Source organism: Lycium ferocissimum, chromosome 9, assembly GCF_029784015.1.
Source record: "Lycium ferocissimum isolate CSIRO_LF1 chromosome 9, AGI_CSIRO_Lferr_CH_V1, whole genome shotgun sequence".
NCBI classification, from domain to species: Eukaryota; Viridiplantae; Streptophyta; class Magnoliopsida; order Solanales; family Solanaceae; genus Lycium; species Lycium ferocissimum.
The window spans coordinates 58,288,615-58,309,250 of NC_081350.1; the positions used below are offsets into that span (position 1 = coordinate 58,288,615).

The window sequence follows — 20,636 nt, forward strand, 5'->3', positions numbered from 1 at the left end:
GAGCAATGAAGAATATTTTCAAATTTATTCTTGCTGTCTTTTCTTGTTCTTTTATTACCATCTATATTATATTCAGACTAATTAGAGTTTTGAAGAACTCTATAATGAAAAGGATGAGTGGTAATTGATTCAATGATTCCTTAAGTCTCTTATGTTTTAATTCAAAATGAAGTATTCCTAATGCTCTAAAGTAGTTCGTCATTTTAGTAAAAAAAGACGTTATGTTATATTGAAAAGCATATCTAAATTTAGACAAACTAATAATCTGAGTTTGTGATAATTGGTAAAATACTGCTTGTGACGAATAGGATAAATAAAAAACAATATGTGAATTTTTCCTACTAATATTATAAAGTAACTTTTTTATAGTCGACATAAAGTGAATTTTCTTTATTCTTAATTTTTTCTTGATTTGTTTCATTATCGGAAATGTATTTATCAATAATTTTTTTGTTGACTCAACAAAGAGTTGTGTATTATGTTGGTCTTTAATTTTTTCCCCTCATAATAAATAATTATTTCATGAGACATAAATTTTTATATTATATTCTCCAAGTTATGCCTCACATACTGTCACGACCCAACCGGAGGGCCATGACGGGCACCAGGTGCTAGCCCACCCGGGCACCTCTTACCGTACTTTCATAGTCATATCTAGGTGAGCCACATGGCCTACTCATGCTTTCTATACATCAATAATACTAATCTCATTGGGCAACGACACATTTATATCATCATCAAGAACAATGTCCGTGTCCATATACGCAAGCCGACGAGGCTAACAAAATAATATACCAAATATGAGCCGACAAGGCCAAAGGACATCTAGCTATACACAACTGTCTACGAGCCTCTAAAGAGAGTATGTAACATCATATAGACGGGACAGGACCCCGCCGTGCCCATGTGTATGTACACAAAAGAATAATACCAACAGCTGCAGCTCCGGATGGAATGGAGCTCCTCTATGCAGTCCCTGAACAAGTGATCTATGGATCAAGTCTGTCTCCTTGTCCACCTGCGGGCATGACGCAGCGTCCACAAACAAAAAGACGTCAGTACGAATAATGTACTGAGTATGTAAAGCATAATCAATAACATAATGAAAGCATAAGAAATAACATAAGATAAACGAGTCATGAAATGAGAGAGCTAGGTATACCTCTAGCGACGTTCGTCATATTTACTTACCCTCTTTCTAGTGGGAAACTTCCATTTCATACATTCATACATTTAGAAGTATCATACCCGACCATAGAGGTTCGGTGTTACACATACCTGGCTCTACCAAGGCTCAGTGTCATCCGTACCCAACTGCAGTGGTGTGCGCGCGATAGACGTCATACCCGGCCATAGAAGCTCGGTGTTACATAATAGTTGTACATACTTATACACGTATACATACTAGTCCATAAGTATCATCCACAACATCGTTTTCGTTACATCTTTCCTTAGAGGATCAACTATCATATAAAGGAGGCAATGGCATCGTGAAAATATTGAGAATCATATGCTTTAGTAATGCTAGGGATGAAGTCATTTGGAGAACATTTTGGAACCCATGAGAAGGTATATAGCAAGGAATTATGCCTTAATGAAAGAAGGGTTAGCCTTACATACCTCGTCGTCTTCTTAACTACTTATCGTTCACCTTCGAAGCTTGAGAAATCTACATTTAGAATTATTCATACCATGGTTAAGCCTTAATGATACTCTTAAACCCAAACTATAATAATTCATGATCTAACGAAAATTGGGCAGCATTTTCCCGATTTCATCGACTTCTACTATATTACAATACAACCCCTAAACATCCACAATAACATCTACAATATCATAATCAAGTAATCACATTACATTAAGCCTTCAATATTCACTCTCATATTCAACTCATACTAGCAACTTCCTACCAACTTTTACACATTTTCATACAACGCTTCCTGATCACCATTATTATCTTTTATAACAAGAACATATCTACATCATACTAAGAATCATGACTCAAATTAATTTACTACTCATAAACATCATGAAATCCACATTTAGAACTCATCCTCTACATTTCTCCTTTCATCCAAGTTTTGTTACAACCAAGCATTCTTAATAACATGAAATAAGCATGAAAACTAACCTTTTTATCGCATAGGAACAAGCTTTGGAGCAGCTATCAACTTGTGCAAAAACCCTAGCTACAATGCTCAAGTAAATATTGAAATCTACCAATCCCTGGGGAGCCTTCTAACACATGAACACCTCAATTCTTGTTATTTGGTCTTTATAATCTCTTGAGGTTGAGTGAAATATGTTGGGAGAAGGGTTTTGGAGCTTTGGCGAGCTTGGGGGAAATGAAAAAGAAGCAAGGGTCGGCCATGTATATAAAATAAAAAATCTGACCCGACCCAATTATACTGCCAATTATACGGGTCGTATAATTTATACGATCCGTATAATTGGACCGTAAAATCTCACCAGCGATCACCCTTCTCTGGAAGTAATCTACGGACCATTATACGGGCCGTATAATTTTATACGGTCCGTACAAATGGCCGTACAACTGGAAATTCCCGAATTTCATTCTCTTCGACTCGTTTGACTTTCAATCCTTGTGGAACCTTCTTGGCGCTTATATAACACTTCATTAATCATACAATAGGCCCTATAGCAGCCCCTCAAGATATTTCTAAATAAATATTAGCTCAATTATAGTGAAAACCTTTCCGAACACGACTTATGTTTCATTCCTTCCACAAACTAACTTCACGTATTCGTATGACCTCGAAATCTTATAGTATGCACCTTAAGCTATCTAATACTTTCCTTAATCTCATAAGGGTTTCATGATCACCTTAAGCTCACGTTAGCCTACTCACAAGGCAACAAATTCGAAATTTCTGAGGTGTAACACATACTTAATGAATTTATGCCCTACCGGGCGTAAGTTCGATTATTATAGACAAAAACTAAAGACCAACCCATTTAAAGGGAAAACCATGCAATTTCTTCAAAGTGGAAGACAATTGAGGTAAAAGCTCGAACCCTCAAATGTATATCGGATTAAGTTCATAAATGGCCTTCATAAGGGGTAGTCTTGATTATTAATCCTGTTTAATAAATTTTTTAGAAAATAGGTCCCGCTTTAAGAAATTCGCTAGGCAAAGCTTTTGTTGCCCATCGAACATAAATGGACATAAATTAGTTTTGCCTATAAGACAAAAGTTAAAGATATTTCAAGACAATAAACCTACTCAATTGACTACAAGTTCTGTTTTATAGGTAAAAACTAGAACTTATGCCCGATGGGCAACAAAGACAAAGCTTTTGTTGTCAATAGGCATAAGTTCTAGCTTTTGCCAATAAAGTAGAAGTTCAAGATATTTCAAAATAGTGAACCTATTCAATTGACTATAAGTGTGCCGTATAGGTAAAAGCTAGAACTTATGATCGATGGAAAACATTAAACATAAGTTCTTCCCAGTTTTTTCAACTTAAAGATTATTTTTTAGTAGATTTTGTTAAGCGGAAATAAAAATTTTAACACTCTTAACACTTTTAGGTTTTAACTTTTAAGACACCACGCCTCATGTATTTGCACGATTGCCCTTATTCGGGGTTGGTCTTTAATTTTTTTGCCCCTCAAATTGCTGGTCTTTAATTTTGTCCTTCGCCTAAAAACTCTTGGGTTTCGGGTTTGAAACCTCGCTCAGTCATAAATTAAAAAAAATTCGCAAGGCAGAGTTTGGATTCGAAAGGCAGAGTTTTCCTTAAGGTAGCAAACTCTACCTTAAGGCATAAGGCAAACTCTGCCTTGCAAATTTTTGCCTAATTTTTTACTGACCGGGGGTTTGAACCTGAAACTTCAGGGTATTTTCGATTATTTTTTTAAGCGAAAGGCAAAAATTAAAGACTAGTAGTATTTTTCGCCAAGGCAAATTAGCTTTTCTGTGTTTTAGCTTTTCAAATCTCCCCCTTTCCTTCACAAATTCAGACTTGTCTCTAAAATAGTCTCTCATGTATTTGTTGAAGTATTATTGCTTCAGTTTCTTATACTTTATGACTTAGGGTCAGCATCTTTTAGGTGTGTTTGCATGTGAATGCATCTAGAGCCTGTTTGGATGGGCTTATTTTAAGTTGCTTATAAGCTGTTTGCAGCTAATAAGCTAAAAAAAAATAAGTTGGGGTAGCCTAACTTATTTTTTTGGCTTATAAGTTGTTTTCAACTAAGCCGTTTTAGATAAACTAAGTCCGAGCCAAATTTTTTGAGCTTATTTTAAGCACAAAATGACTTTAAAGTAGAAATCACCAAAAAAAAGTGAAACGCAACATAAGCAACTTATAAGCCAATCCAAACGGGCTCCTAGTCTTTCTGATGATCTCATGTTGCTTTTATTGTGTTTTGTGTTGGGTTACTCCCTCCGAGCCAAATAAGCATTCTCGTAGCTTTTTACATATTTTTTAAGAAAATATTAAATTTAAAAAAAAATAATATCCCCTTCGTCTCAATTTACGTGTCTTACTTTCATTTTCAATATGTTAAAAAAAGAGTGTTCTTTTTTGGTCTTTCCCAAAAGAGTACCTTTTATATATATATATATATATATATATATATATATATATATATTACTATTATATATAAGAGGGAATGTGAGGACTTTTGTAGTCCTCACAATAATTTCCCAAATTTTTAAAATTTTTTTCATTAATTACTTTTATGTCCTAATTTTATTTATTTAAGTCAATTTTTTTGTTTTTTGTTTTTAAAGTCTACTTTTCCAAAGCTATCGAGCACAGGGACTTTTGTAGTCCTTACAATAATTTTCAAATTTTTTTTTAAAACTTTTAATTAATTACTTTTAGGTCCTAATCTTATTTATTTATGTCAATTTTTTTGTTGTTTTTAAAGTCTACTTTTCAAAAGCTATCGAACCTCCTACCTCATTTTCCACGTTCTTTGATTTTCGATTGGTGCTCGATAATTCGCATTTGAGCCCAATTAATCCGGATAATTCGCAACCGCATCGCGCCTTATTCGGGGAGCGCTTGTCAAAGATTTTTTTTTATATCCGTATTCGAACCCCTAATCCCTAATTATGAGAGGAGCTTACCTATCCGTCTGTAAAGTTAAATATGTATTTGTCTTAAAAGTTCATTAACTATGTATAGATTATTTATTTAGAACTAAATAACTTTAGAAAATTAGGATACATAAGTTATAATGTCAAATACGTTCCAAATTTGATTTGAATTAAATAATTTCATCAAAATGGAAGTTAAAATATTAAAGGAGTGGAATGAAAATTTTGTTTTTATATAACTACCGCATATGTGACTACAAATGGATATGGTTGTTGTTGTTGTTCTTTGTACTGTTGTACTAACACAAATCATTTTTGCGCGGAGTGCTCTTTTCACTAGTGGTAATCTTTAAATTTTGCCCTCATATTTGTGGTCTTTAAATTATGCCCTCATATTCTTTAGTCTTTAATTTTTGCCCTTCGCATTTACCTTTGAGCTTTCGCATAGTTACGAGTTCGAACCCCGCTCGGCAAAAATTAAAAAAAAATCGCAAGACGAGGTTTGAGTCGCGTGTATCTGGGACCCGCATACTTTTGTTAAGGAATTACAAATTTTTGTCTGGGACCGGCATACTCGTACCTGTATAGAGACTTGGCATAAGTATGCGAGTCCGTGATAACTTTGATAATTCCTTCACAAAAGTTGTTTTGGGGAGCATACTTTTAATGGGCAAACTTTTATGCGGACAAGATAACTTTGTGAAGGAATTATCAAAGTTATACGGACCCCGGATCTTATCTCAAATACTCAGCAAGGCATAAATGCGGGTCGATAATTTTGATAATTCTTCACAAAGTTATGCGGGTGGGGGTATACTTTTAATGGGCAAACTTTTATCTGAACCGGCGATAACTTTGTGAAGGAATTATCAAGTTATGCGGACCGGCATTTTATGCAAGTACGCCGAAGGCATAAGTATCAGCGTTGGCATAACTTTGGTAATTCCTTAACAAAAGTATGGGAGTCCGGATAAATAAATTTAAACTTGCCTTGCGAATTTTTTTTAAAATTTTGACTGGCGTGGGTTCAACACAGGAACCTATGGGTGTTAGCAGAAGGGCAAATTTTAAAGATTTCAAATATGAGGGCAAAATTTAAAGACCACCCCAAAAGAAGGGCGATTACAGAATTGCCCAACACGATTATATTTCTTTAGTTAAAATATACTCACTTTATATCTTGAGTTTGGGCCCGGGCTTAGCACGGACCTCACATAACTAGTATATATATATATATATATATATATATATATATATGTGTGTGTGTAGATAGAGAGAGAGAGAGAGAGAGAGAGAGAGAGAGAGAGAGATGAGATTCAAACACCATACATGACAATTTGAAAATCACAAAATTCAAAGAACATTTTAGTACATAACACAAATCTTTAATTTAAAACCATGAAATTCAAATGTCTTTCTACATTTCTTAAATTCCGTATCTAGTCAAACTAAGTCACTTAAGTTAGGACGGAGAGAGTAGGTATTTTGACTAAACTACCCGTAATTAAATACTACCTAATTAATACTCCATCCGGTTCAAAATCCACTTAGCCTTTATTTTCGGTTCAAAAAGAGTGTTCACTTATCAAATCAAGAAATAATTAACCTTATTTTTTCAGATTTGCTCTTATCAAGTGTTAAGTGGCCAAATTTCAATAACTATTTAATTAGAGATAGTATAGTCAAATTATCTATTTTTGCCTAAGAATTACTCCCTCCGTACACTTAGCCATTTGCATATCCCTTAAGAAAATACTAATTTCTACACAAAAAGAGGTCATTTGACTAAACTGATCCTAATTTAATAAATATTGAGATTTGATCACATAACGCTTTATAGGGACAAATTTGGAAAAATAAAGTTAATTCTTTATTGATTTTATAAGCGGACACTCTTTTTTAGAGTCAATTTCTCAAATGGTCATTGAACTTGTAGAAAAATCTCACAAAAGTAACTTTTGAATTTTTTTGGTCAATAAGGTCATCAAACTATGTCATTATTTCCAATAAAGTAAACCATTCCATTTTTAGACATAAGACCCCTTAACCTATGTTTTTCAAATCCATTTGAATATTTCTACTTTATTTCTAGAATATGAAAAATATTAATTCGAACAAAAGTTTCAGAATATTGCAAAATTGTGTCTAAGTAACCAATAAAAGGATACGGTTGAATGATATTAGAACTGAGCACAGTACTTAACTATAGATTTTTTAAGCATCGTAAATACTTTCCCTTGATATATAAAATTTAAATTATCAAAAATAATATTAGCTATTTTTATATTCTTGGAGATGAACTTGTAATATGGTAATTTTATTTAAGTTTTATAAATAAGTAGATTACAATTAATATAAAAATGTTTTATACGGCTAATTGTGAACAAAAAATGTTTTATTATTTTGATTGTAATATATTAAGTTTTAGAAAGCATACATGCAGCTAATTGTAAAAACTGTTTTTATTTTTACATAGTAGTTATCCAATAAAAAAAAAATCCTTGATAAAATTTATTCAAATATTCTACCAATAAAGAAAGTTTATTCTAATTCTTTCAAACTAATAATAATAACACACATCATGCATCGACATAACGTCTCATGTCTCTCAATTATATCCAAGTACTTCCATTCAGTAAAATATTTAACTTCTGGACTTGAGTAATATAAAAAAATCAAAATAATTCTAAATAAGTTGATATAACAAAGAAAGCCTGATAGCGTACTTAAATGGTTATATTGTTTTATTCCTATAGCTTGAAATATTACATTGAATATTTCTATTTTGTTATTAAAATATGAAAAATATTAATTTTAAAAAAAATTTAGAGTATCGAAAAATTGTGCCTAGGTAACAGATTTTATAATTTATATATGAGTTAAAGGGTCTTACATCTAAAATGGAATGGTTTACTTCATTGGAAACAATGACATAATTTGATGATTTTATTGTTTACAAAATTTCAAAAGTTACTTTTGTAGTTTTGTTTGATTTCTTTATAAATTCAATGACCATTTAAGGAATTGACTCCTCTTTTTTACTCAAGAAAAAAAGGTAAGTGACATTTTTTTTTATCTGAAGGGAGTAGTATTTTCTAAAAAATGTAAATAGTTAAGTGGACATTCTTTTTAACACGAAGGGCTATAATCTTTTGGGAGAAAAGGCCATAAATAGTCCCTTATCTATGGGAGTAGGTCTAAAATGGTCCCTTAACTATACACTTACCGGTTTTAGTCCTTTAACTATTCAAAAACTTATCAAATTTGATCTCCGTCTATTTTTTATACAAATAGCGTACAAACCCATAAACCTCCGTGAGATTAATGTTAAACCATTCTTCAAACCTGTCTCTCTCTCTCTCTCTCCCCCCGCTTCTTTTTCCTCGAGTTCCTCTTGTTAAAAAAAAAAAGAGCATTCTGGCACTGGTGTCGCTCTCGAGTCTCTGAAATTCGAAAAGACAAACTCAGGCACACAATTTCTGTAACCATTCTTCTCAAACACTACTAAAAAACTGGCAAAAATCGACGGACTGCGTCGGTTATTTTTTGCGCAAAAATGTGAGAAAAAATATAATTATTTTTTATATTATTTTCTAAAATAAATTGATGGAGTCCGTCAGTTTTTTTTTTTAAATTATTTTATAAAAAAATCGATTGACTCCGTTGGTTTTTAGAGCGAAAAAATAGTATAAATTAAATCAATGTAAGTATATGACCAAAGAATATCACTGGTCTAGTGGTAAAGCCCTTTAATGCCAAGGAACGTACCCGGGTTCTATTCCAAGTTCCTAGATTTCATTCTTTATTTTTCAAAAGAAAAAAAACCCCGACGGGTGTCCGTCGATTTTTTTTTTTTTTTTTTTTTACAAAACCGATGGACCCTGTTGGTTTTAACCGACGTAGTCCGTCGGTTGCCACGAAAAGCTTAGAGAAACTTGAAAAAAAAGTTGAGGTTAAAGAATGAACTTGAGGGAAAAGAAGCGGGAGAGAGAGAGAGATGTTTGAGGAATGATTTAACATTAATCTCACTAGGTTTATGAGTTTGTACGTACGTTATATAAAAATGTAATTTTGAGATCAAATTTGATAAGTTTTTGAATAGTTAAAGGATTAAAATCAGAAATGATAATTTAAGATCATTTTTAATCTACTCCGACTATTTGACTATTTATGGCCTTTTCTCAATCTTTTGGTTACAAAGAATTTACTAATAGGTGTAAATTTTAAAAGAAAATAATTAATCGGAGTAGACACTTGTTAAGAACCCGAGGGAGTATCATTTATGGGTTTCTCCTGTTCGCTTCCTTCAAGTTCTAAATTCTCATTTTCCGGAAGTTTCAAATCATCCTATTGGATTATAATATGACTTTTCATGATGCAGGAAATTCTTTAATATGAATTGAGTTGAAGAAATTGCAGCCTTGAAGTTGAATTGAATTGATAATGGAACAAGGTACGGGTTCTAATGCTAATCCTTTAAGTGTTGATAAGACTAGGGTTTTGGATGTGAAGCCTTTGAGATGTCTTTCCCCTGTATTTCCATCCCAAAGTGAAATGTCATCTCTTTCAACTCCACAACCCTCACCTTTTGTTTGTGTTCCTCCCACTGGTCCTTTCCCAAGTGGGGTTTCTCCAATTTTCCCTTTTGTAGCTCCAAATGAAACTAGTCAACAAACTACAAGTGGGGTTCCTTTAAATAGTGGGAGGTCAACGAGGCCTGGCAGAAGTGCTGGAGCAGATGGTTTAGCGGTAGAAGATGATGGTGTGCATGTTAATGATGTAGAGGACTCCAGTACTGGAAAGAAAAAGGGAAGACCGAAAAAGCCTAAGAGGTCTCAGCAGGCTGCTGAGTTCCCTCGTGTGGAAGTGGATGTCGAACCTCTGTTAAACCAGCTGCTCACGTCGTTTAAGCTTGTTGAGTTGGATCAAGTAAAGAAAGCTGATGGTGACAAGGAGGTAGTCGCGAGGATACTATTGGTTTTTGACTTGTTCAGAAGAAGGATGGCCCAAATTGACGAGTCCAGGGATACAAGGCCAGACTTAAAAGCTTCTAATATGCTGAGGACGAAGGGAATTCGTACAAACCAAACAAAGAGGATTGGAAATGTACCTGGGGTTGAAGTTGGTGACATCTTCTTCTTCAGGATGGAACTGTGTATAGTGGGCTTGCATGCACCAACTATGTCTGGGATAGATTATGTGAGTCCCAAACTAACAAGGGATGAAGAACCTCTTGCAGTCAGCATAGTGTCTGCGGGAGGATATGATGATGATGGAGGTGACGGAGACTTGTTAGTTTACACTGGCCAGGGTGGAGTCCAGAGAAAGGATGGGAAAATGTTTGATCAGAAACTTGAGGGGGGCAATCTTGCTTTGGAAAAGAGTGTGCATCGTGCCAATGAGGTAAGAGTAATTAGGGGTGTTAAGGATGTCGCAAATCCAACTGGTAAGATCTATATTTATGACGGACTTTATAAGGTTCAGGAATCATGGACAGAGAAAAGCAAGTCGGAGTGCAATGTTTTCAAGTACAAACTTGTGAGAGTACCTGGGCAGCCTGAAGCATTCAAAGTATGGAAGTCAATTCAGCAATGGAAGGATGGTGTGGCGTCACGTGTTGGAGTCATCTTACCAGACTTGACATCTGGTGCGGAGAGACAACCAGTTTGTCTTGTTAATGATGTAGATGACGAGAAAGGACCTGCCTATTTCACATATATTCCTACTCTAAAGTATTCAAAACCTTTCATAATGCCTAGACCCTCTCCGGGTTGTCACTGCCTTGATGGGTGCCAATCTGGTGACTCTAATTGCCCTTGTATTCAGAGGAATGAAGGCTTTCTGCCTTATAGTTCACTCGGAGTTCTTATGAGTTACAAAACCTTGATACGTGAGTGTTTTTCAGCCTGTTCATGCCCTCCTGACTGCCGAAATCGAATATCTCAAGGGGGTCCTAAAGTTCGTTTGGAAGTTTTTAAAACAAAAAATAGAGGTTGGGGGCTCAGGTCTTTGGATCCTATACGTGGAGGTGGTTTTATTTGTGAATATGCTGGAGAAGTCATTGACGTTGGTAATGACAAAGGATGACAATTACACTTTTGATGCGACCCGTATATATGAACCACTGGAAGCTGTACACGATTATAATGACGAGTCTCGAAAAGTCCCTTTTCCCCTTATAATAAGTGCCAAAAATGGTGGAAATATTGCTCGTTTTATGAACCATAGTTGTTCACCTAATGTATACTGGAAGCTTGTTGTACGAGAAAGTAACAACGAGGCATACTTCCATATTGCCTTTTTTGCCATTAGACACATTCCTCCCATGCAAGAATTAACCTATGATTATGGTATTAACAAAGCAGATCGTAGGAGAAAGCAGTGCTTATGTGGCTCGTTGAACTGTAGAAGGTATTTTCACTAGTCTTCAAGGTCTGATAACAGGAGTTTCCTAGTCACAAATCCACCAGATCAGGTTACGTTTCCTCTCTCAAAAGTTAAAATTCTCATTGTAACTGCTCATTTTTTTCTTTATAACCCATGAGTAGTGATGATCATGTGAATGTTGTAAAATAAATTGGTGAATTTTTAAAGTCATGTTAATGTAGTTTAAGTAAATTGGTGAATATTTTGTGGTCATGTGAACATTTTAAGTAAATTGGTGAATATTTTTGAAGAAGCCGGCTTTTTTTTTTTTTAAAAAAATCTTCGATTATTGTGACTTAGACCTGTTTAGTTTGTAAAACTGATCTTCGAGTCGACTTGTTTTCCTTTTATGTTGGTTGTTAGGCCTGTTATGTAAATTTTGTGAAGGGCCTTATGTTGTGTTGCACTAATCTTCTGCTTTGTGGTGTCAATACAAAATGACACAAGTGCACATGTGTTCGTCTGTGCCGGATTTGACTCAGTCTGGATAATTAAGAAGGAAGGAAGGGGAGGGTGGGAAGGATACCGTGAAATCAAGAAAAGATGAGTTGAATATCGTTGGTTTGCGATCGTTGGTGCCGACAACTGGATTTTAATCTGAATACCGCCTTAGAACATATAAGAAAAGTGGCAGAAGCTAGGGTAGTGGCACAAGCTAGGGTAGTGGCACAATCCCTATTTTTTTTCCTTATTTTGAAAAAAATAGTATTAAATTTTTTAAGCTGTTATTTGATAAAATGGCTGAGCACAATCTTCAATAAGTGCATGATCTTATTTAGAACACATATTGGTTTGAGTACAAAAACAGTTTATTTTTGCAAAAAACAATTTTTTTTCTTTCTTTCTAGTAATAACTTTTAAACAAGCCCAAGAATAATTTAAAAAGTTGGCTTACTTGTCAGATTCTTATATCTTATACTCCCTCTGTCCCAATTTATGTGGCACTTTTCGTTTCCCGAGATTCAAACTTCATGAATTTTGACCAACATTTTAATATGTATTTTTTCACCAAATTGATATGAGAAAAGTTGCAAATATGGTCCTTTTCATGTGTTTTTCAAATATATAAATTTTAATCTTAAAATATTATGTTAATCTAATCCTATTTAGCTTTGAAGTTTAGTCAAATTGACTCCCGAAAAGCGAAAAGTGCCACATAAATTGGGACGGAGGGAGTAATAAATAAGTTGGCTACCTTGGGTGACTTTTAATAACTTAAACAAATAAGGTTTATTGAACACTACTAGAATAACTTAAAATAGTAGATCTAGTGATTGTCAATTGAAAGAAATGTACTTTCCAATAACTTTAATCAAATGTCATATGTATCTTATTTACGATTTATTTGCACTACCCCGCTCCCTTAGTCATAGTTATATCCCTATGGTGAATCCTAAAGTTTTAGAAATGATGACTCCGACCCTACTTGTGGGATTACATTAGGTATGTTGCTGTTTGTTTGTTGTTTGACTCCGACCTCGAGATCTCTCCTTGTATCAGGTACTCGCACCTTTATACATTTAAGATAGTCCCATGTGTTTCCTTCCCTGTTCATTTTTTTTTTTTTTTGGTTGAAGTAAGTGGATTCAATAGAAGGCATCAAGAAAATGCTAAGACTACATGACACGGCATTTAAGCTGACAAAAAATTCCAGCTGGCTTCTATACATAACTGACTAATCCAGTTCTAAAGAGCCAATGAAATATAAAAATTGATCAACATTGTTAACAGGGTGCATTCTAGACCAACAGTACAAAATAGAAATACACCTAGCTTTTTAGAAGCCTAATGAAGTTGAGCTTCCATCAAAACATTTGTTGTTTCTCTGTCCAAATAACACCAAAATATACAAGCAGGAAGCATTGCCCAGATTTTCTTAATGTCTTTATCAACTCTTCATAAACTCCTTCAGCTCTCATAAGCATCCTTCACCGTGTAGGAGTGACCCATTTGAGACCAAACATACACATGAACATACTCTAAACATCCATAGTCACTTGGCTGTGCAATAGAAAATGCCATGTACTTTCAGCTTCCAGTTGGCACATGTATCTAGAGGTGGCAAATGGGCGGGTTGGGCTGAGTTTGGGAGGGTCAAAATGGGCTGAGTTAATAAATGGGCACGTTAGGGACCCACCCAAAAGTTACTTGGGCTGAAATGGGCTAAAATGCGGGTCAAACAATCCACCCAACTCTTACTAAGTTTTAATTACTTTATTTTTTCTAAAAAAGTATTAATTTTCTTTATTATAGCTATGTATAACATATCAAATAAAAAAATGTATTTTTGAAAATATTTTGATAAGATTTCTCATGGATCAATTTGGGCTAAATATCAGCCCAAATTTTGATGGGTAGAAATGGGTTGGGCTGAAATGGGCTGAGCTAATAAATGGGCGGTCAATAACCAGCCCAAGCTTAGACGGGTTGTGCGGGTTATGATTTCATGGGCTAATTTTGCCACCTCTACAAGTAGCATCTGTTGGGTAATTAGAAGTTCCTCTTAATTAGGTTATCTTGAGTAAGGCATCCCTCATATAACACTGTCCAAGTGAAAGACAAGACTTTAGGAGGTAGTTTAGTTTTCCTGATGAGTTTCCAAGGCTAGTTATCTATCATAGAGTTGCTTGAACAGCTCTGTTGGTATCCCTCCTTGACTGTGTAGTTGCCTCCACCATATTTTCCCATCTAAGCTTATCGTCAGTCTTGAGAGTTTGCTTTGCTGTAATCTAGGTAAGAGGTCTATCAACCGATTTATCTCCGAGTCATGCATGTCCCTCCTTAATTTCAGGTGCCAAATATCCCCTCCTCTGTTTGATGCAACGGTAGAAAAGGGATCTTGAGCTATAAGAAATAGGCTTGGGTAGTCTTCCTCTAGAGAGGAGTTTCCTATCCATTTATCCTTCCAAAACCTGATGTGTGCACCATTATCTACTGCAAAGTGGATGTTTTATGAGAAAGTGCTCCATAATTTACTAATGCACTTCCACACACCAGTCCCATAGGGAGTATTTGAAATTTTTGAGCACCAGTGGTTTCACTCCCCATGCTTGGCTTTGATAACCTCTTTCCAGAACCCTGCGACCTCCAATATCTCCACAGCTGCGTCATCATCATGCTATTGTTGTGAACAGAAAGGTCCTTGATGCCCAGTACCCCATGAAATTTTGGTTGGGTTACCTTTTTCCACTTCATCAAATGAAATTTATGTCCCTGTCGCCTTCACAACCTTGGCTGGGATAGGAAAAAGAGCCATATAGGAGGTTGGAATGCTATGCAACACACTATTAAGAAGTGTTGATCTGCCACTTAATGAGAGATATTCCATTTGCCATGTTGCAAGTCTCTTCTCAAATTTTTCTATGATGTCATTCAAGATTTCAGTGGATCTGAATTTTGCTCCCAGTGGTAAGCCAAGATAAGTAGTAGGGAATGAACCAAAGTTGCAGCCGATAATGTCAGCTAGCTCCTCCATTATGTTTTCACCTCTCTTTTTTCGATCAATTGAAATTCCTTGATCTGACCAATTCTTAACAAATTTTACATTTTCAAAGAGAGGTTGAGGAACCTGATGATGTCAAGTGTTCCTCTGCTTTTGATCAAAATCAAGTTCCATTTGCTAGAGATTCAACCAAGGGCTTAGAGATGTTAATTTGTCATCCTTAGTGTCCTTAGAATGGACCATTTTCACTGCAACTTATTGATTTATCCGTTCAAGTTTTTAATGAGGAAGGTTAGACTCGTGGTAGAGATGGCATGATTCACAAAATAGGTTATTCTGTTCGGGTTTGCATCCACTCTTATCATAGGTTCGAAGAAGAATCCAGGGACCCTCAAAAAACAAAGAAAGAAACAGGACAAAGGAAAAGTCACTGATGCTTGGTTTAGCTGTGAGAAGTCAACGACATGACAACTTTAACCTTTATGTCTATCGTGGCCTGCACAATTATGGAAGTATTAATTTGCTTGAGCAAGCAAAATCTGAAAGTTAAAGGCAATAATGACGTCATATGTGTCTCTATATTTTGCTATGTGGTCAAAGTGGTTTTTTCTCTTTAAATGTATATTATATCCCCACTCGTGGGATCACACTGTTGTTGTTTTAGAAACATTTTGGTGGAATGTCCACCTTCTCTCTCTTTAAATTTTCATTCTTTTTCCCCAAGGAAGGGGGATGAGGATGGGTTTGAGGAGTTTACTTATAGACACGATACTTCCATATTTTGGATGTTTTTCATTTGTGTTTTTGTATAAACAATTTCCTTCCATCCTTCTGCATGATCGTTTTTGCTGAAGGTTTCCTATTCCTTAACATCAGCTAATTATCCTGAACTTTTAGCTACCTTGATATCTTAAAGCCGAAAGTTAAGTGTACAGTTACAGTAGCCGGGTTAGAAACTATAGTCTCTAGTAAAATGTTCTTATTGAAAAGATGGACAGTTACTGTGATTGGTTGTTTTTGGAATTTCCTAAATGAAACGGTCATTACTGCTCTGGCTGTTTCAGTTCTAGGTGTGTTTAGAGATAGATTACAGGGGGTGGAGTTGAGGTTAGTGAGAAGTGTTAGTCTATATAGTAGAAGTTTGGAGTCATTCTAATTGGAATTTTTTTCTCGGGATAAGGTATTTTATTTACAAAAGAGTGCTATGAAAGTATTGTGAACTGTGTGTCATGTTTAGCTCTCAGAAGCTTCAGGGTTTTCTTTCCTTTTCTTTTTTCAGTAAATACTAAACTTACACCATACATTCAAAAAGCTAATACAAGAAAATAAAGTCAAGACTGGTTGCTTGTCCTTCAGAGCGTTCCCTTTTCCTCTCCTTCCATGAACTCTGCATAATCTACAGGGTGTTGCATCCTGAACTCTTCAGCCTTCTTCTGCACTGGAGTCATACCCAAAATAGATAAGAAAGCAGTCCAGCACAATCGTGGCATGTCCAGGGGACACAAAAATATATTCAAACTCTCTCTTTGCTACTTTGCGTTAAAGACTTAAAAGTAATAGGTGATATTTTTATTCTTCAGCTACTTCATGCAAAGAGCATTTGTTATGCTATGCTTTTCCTCTACCTTATCGGGAAAAAAAAGAAACAAAGCCACGTTTTCCTCAGGGCTTTGGTTGGTAAGATCACAATGTGTGACAGGTTAGATGCACGTCACAAGTTCGAATCAAGCTGTGAACTGATCATTAGGTTCTGAATCGAGTTATTGGAGGAGTTGAAGTGTTTCTCAAGTTCTATTTTGATTAGATGATATTTTCCTTTAACATGGATGCTCATTAAAGTAAATTGCAACACTTGATAAAATCTTAGAGCCCGTTTGGATTGGCTTATAAGTGGTCAAACCAGCTTATAAGCTGTTTTTTAGTCAAACTAGCTTATAAGCCACTTTTTTTAAGCTAAGCCAAATGGCCTCTTAGTCCTGCTGTTACTCAGACAAGCACAAGGGTACTTCACTAATTTTGGCAGGAGAAGGAAAGGAGACACATATTCGGTGACATATCTATCATGTTTATGTTAGTATTCCACTGATCCCGAGTTCCTATACCATAGTTTGTTATCTGATACTCACCATCTAGATTTGTGGTGTCTGTGTTGCAGGTGTGATTTATATGCTTTTAGAGAGTTGGAACTTTAGCACTGACATCAGTCTAGAATTATTAAACTAGTTTGCTTGTTATCTCCCTAGATATTGTGGTTCTTTGCATCATTTATTTCATTGCCCTATGACACAAATCTAAGTGGCAAAGCATTAGTTTGTTGGATTTCTTTGCCATATTAGTATTTGGTGATAAGGCCTAAGGGGAAGAGGGCTATAACTCTAGAAGGCAGCAGCTATACATCAGTTAGGAACAGATTACTTTACCTTGTATTCCTCCATTTTGCAACTTTTGTCTCATATTGTATCCTTTGAGCCGAGGGTCTTCGGAAACAACATGTCTACCCCACAAAGGTAGGGGTAAGGTCTGCGTACATCTTACCTTCCCCAGACTCCACTTTGTGGGATTACACTGGGTATGTTGTTTTTGTGTCTCATTGTAGCCTATCCACAGTGGTTTTGGAAGTAGACACCTTATGAATCAACTGTATTCTCATCATTTGGGTGTGGTCTGAATTTTTATGTGTTTCTCATTTCCTATTTCTTTTGCTTCCTTCATTTCTCTTCTTCCTCTCAATAAATCTTTTTGTGTTCTTCCTGCACTCATAAAACAAACTATGGTGGACAAAATGCTAAGCATGCTGGTTTTCCCCCATTTCAGATGGTCAGAAGTTGAAAATATGGACAAAGGCGCTGAGCAGCTACCCTTGAATGGACGGCTTCAAACTGTAGATTTATCGCATCACTGGGAGACAAGCCCTTGGTATTTGTAGTTGTATCTTATCAGCTTACTAAAGCTTTTGTAACTGTTTGTAGCTTTGATGCATTAAACTTTAGGATTGTAATTTCTAATCAGCTTGGTGAGGCATAGGTCTAGCTAATCATAATTTTTGTATTTCTCATCGGCCGGTAGTATTGAACTATTCCCTGTTATTTTGTTGTATCTGCTTGTTTTTCAATCCCTCCTCTTTTACTTTGTTTGGAATGAAAGGGGAAAGGAGAATATCTTATCACTTCCATTTTGGTCTCTAGCTTCTTGTGGCTGTTAGACTGTTGGGAGTATAAAGCTAGGTTACTATAAGTAGTACATTCTTCATTTTAAAGGAAAAAGAAGGGGGTGTATATATTCTTGATTGCTTTGACCAGCAAGCCTCTCTCTTTCACATATCACAATGATATGGCAGGTGCTCTAAGCCCATAGCTAATGCTAATTTTTGTATTATGCTTTAATGGACAATTTGCACTTAACCTTTCACATTTTCTATTGAGATCTGGTTCCTAATTGTTTCCCCTTGCTAAGTGTTGCTTGTGCTGCGCACGGGCCCAATAATATAGATGAAGTCTTTTAGGCTAATAATGGAGTTTAAGTTCTAGGAGCAGTAGCACCCAACTTAAGTTGAAGTTATAGGAACACCACCACCTCTAGCAGACAAACAACAGCGAAAGATTCCCCTTCCACAACTTCCATATTGAACTATTTAAGTTTGTTTTATAAAAAGTTGGAGGTAGAAGCTGAAAGAAGTCTAGGTTTACAACAAGAATTCCATTTTCAGACAAAAGAACACCAGCACACAACTGCGCTTCTATGATTCCTCATTTCAAAGTCAGTTCCTCATTCTACAGTCCATGTAACTACTCCTCGGACAAAATCCTCCAGGTCTAGTTCTGACATCTCCAAATCCTTGTCATGCATTTACGGTGGACAAATACTCCTGTTTAGCCTCAAACCAAGCTAACTTTTCAAGCAATTGATCTCTTTCCTTTTCAATTGTTTCATTTCTGGCTTGAGCATCAGAGAAAACTTTCCTAGTTGCCAACAGTTCATTATCATCAATTCCTACCATGCTCCTCCCTAATGAGTTACCATCCCCATCATCAAGGAAGTCTCTGAGAATTTCAGTTGAGTCTATCCTGAAGTAAAAAGAAAGTTGCAACCGTAATAGTCTATCCTGAACTATTATCCAGATTGATAAACTACTGCTAGAAAGTGATTTTATTTCATATTCAGCAGAGAAAAATGGTCCCTTAATCACTCATCTATGTTTTGTAGATGACACCATTCTATTCTCATCAGATGATCCAATTTTTCTTAAATTGATGGACGTATTAAAGTAATATGAATCGAGAGTCAATAAGAAAAAATATGAATTTTATGTCTCCTGAAAGTATGATGTTAAAAATATTAATGATTTTCCCAATCTTCATTTCCCAGTTTGGTATCTAGGGGCACCTATATACTTGGGAAGGAAAAAAGTAGCTCACTTTAATAACATGGTTGCTAAAGTTTCTGATAGAATGCAAGGGTGGTAAGGGAAACAATCTCCTCTCCGTTTTATATCCTCCCAAAACTGTTATTTATCAAATTGAGAGGATCATATTCAATTTATTTTGGGTGAAGATGGAAGATAAAAACAAGTTTCAGTGAAAAATCCTAGACAGACCTATGCTGTGGAACCCATGAAGAAGGGGCTAGGTTTAGGTCTCTACATGATAATACTTGTAGAGCCTTTTTGAACTACAGTATGGGGGAATTTTAAAAGAAGAAATTGCACGAATTGTCCTTTAAATGGGCTGGTCCTTAATTTTAGCTCTCACTAGGCATAAATTCTTCAGTCATGCAGGGCATAACTTGTAGGATATTATGATGCGAAAATATAAACTTATGTCCCTCGAAACAGTTATTTGTTATGAGGGACAAAAATTAAAGACCAGCACAAAATAGGGCCATAAGTGTCGATGCCCATTTTAAAACTCATAAAAGTTTGCTAAAGAAATTTCTAAAAGAAAAGTACTACAAAAGGAAGCATCCAGTAATTAGAAAGTGGTCATATGGTCAGTTTCATAATTGAAAAGAAACTAATGATATCAAGGATGTTGCAGAAAAAATTGTCCTATGGAAGATTGGTAAATGCATGCTGTCTATTGGTAAATGCATGCTGTCTTTTTGGTGGGATAACTAGACTGGTAGACTAAAGATATGAAAGAATAGGTGTTTCCAAATTTGAAAAACTCACCTGTCTTGCAAGTATATCATTCAACAAGTGTATAAGTATATGATTTACCTTAGCCATGGCATGCATTTTGCACATCATTTGAGAAGGCAAAGCAGGTCATTAGCAGTCAGTTGGTGAGGTGGAATAACTCGAGGAACATTGGTTAAAATTAAACATTGATGATCGTTCATCGTAGTCAAGGTAATTCAGGACACTCTGGAGGAAGGGGTGTCCTTGAGAATAGTCTGAGGTATTGTATCCTAGATTATGCTAAGTACTATGGCCCTAGTAGTAACAATAGGACCGAGGCCAAAGCTTTGTTACCGGGAATAAAAATTGTGCATTAATAGTAGCTACTCTAATGTGATAGTTGAATCTAATTCCTAATTGATAGCTGACATGATTAACAAAAAATGAAGGTTCCTTGGCATATTAACCATATCATTAATCAAATTATTCATCTCTCAAGCGATGGTAATTGTTGTTTTGTCCATACATACCTAGAGGGTAATATGATTGCTGATGATATAGCCAACTTAGAGACAGAGGG

At 35.5% G+C, this 20,636-nt stretch overlaps 1 protein-coding gene across 1 annotated transcript; it reads left to right on the forward strand.

Annotated features, from left to right (window-relative positions):
- Positions 1-9,324: 9,324 nt before the first annotated feature.
- LOC132031382 (histone-lysine N-methyltransferase, H3 lysine-9 specific SUVH1-like) lies at positions 9,325-18,112 on the forward strand. The gene is given in 3 exon segments (XM_059421316.1): positions 9,325-11,150; positions 11,152-11,547; positions 17,755-18,112. Coding segments are annotated over 2 exon segments (1,980 nt in total). The 5' UTR covers positions 9,325-9,515; the 3' UTR covers positions 11,497-11,547; positions 17,755-18,112.
- Positions 18,113-20,636: the final 2,524 nt, after the last annotated feature.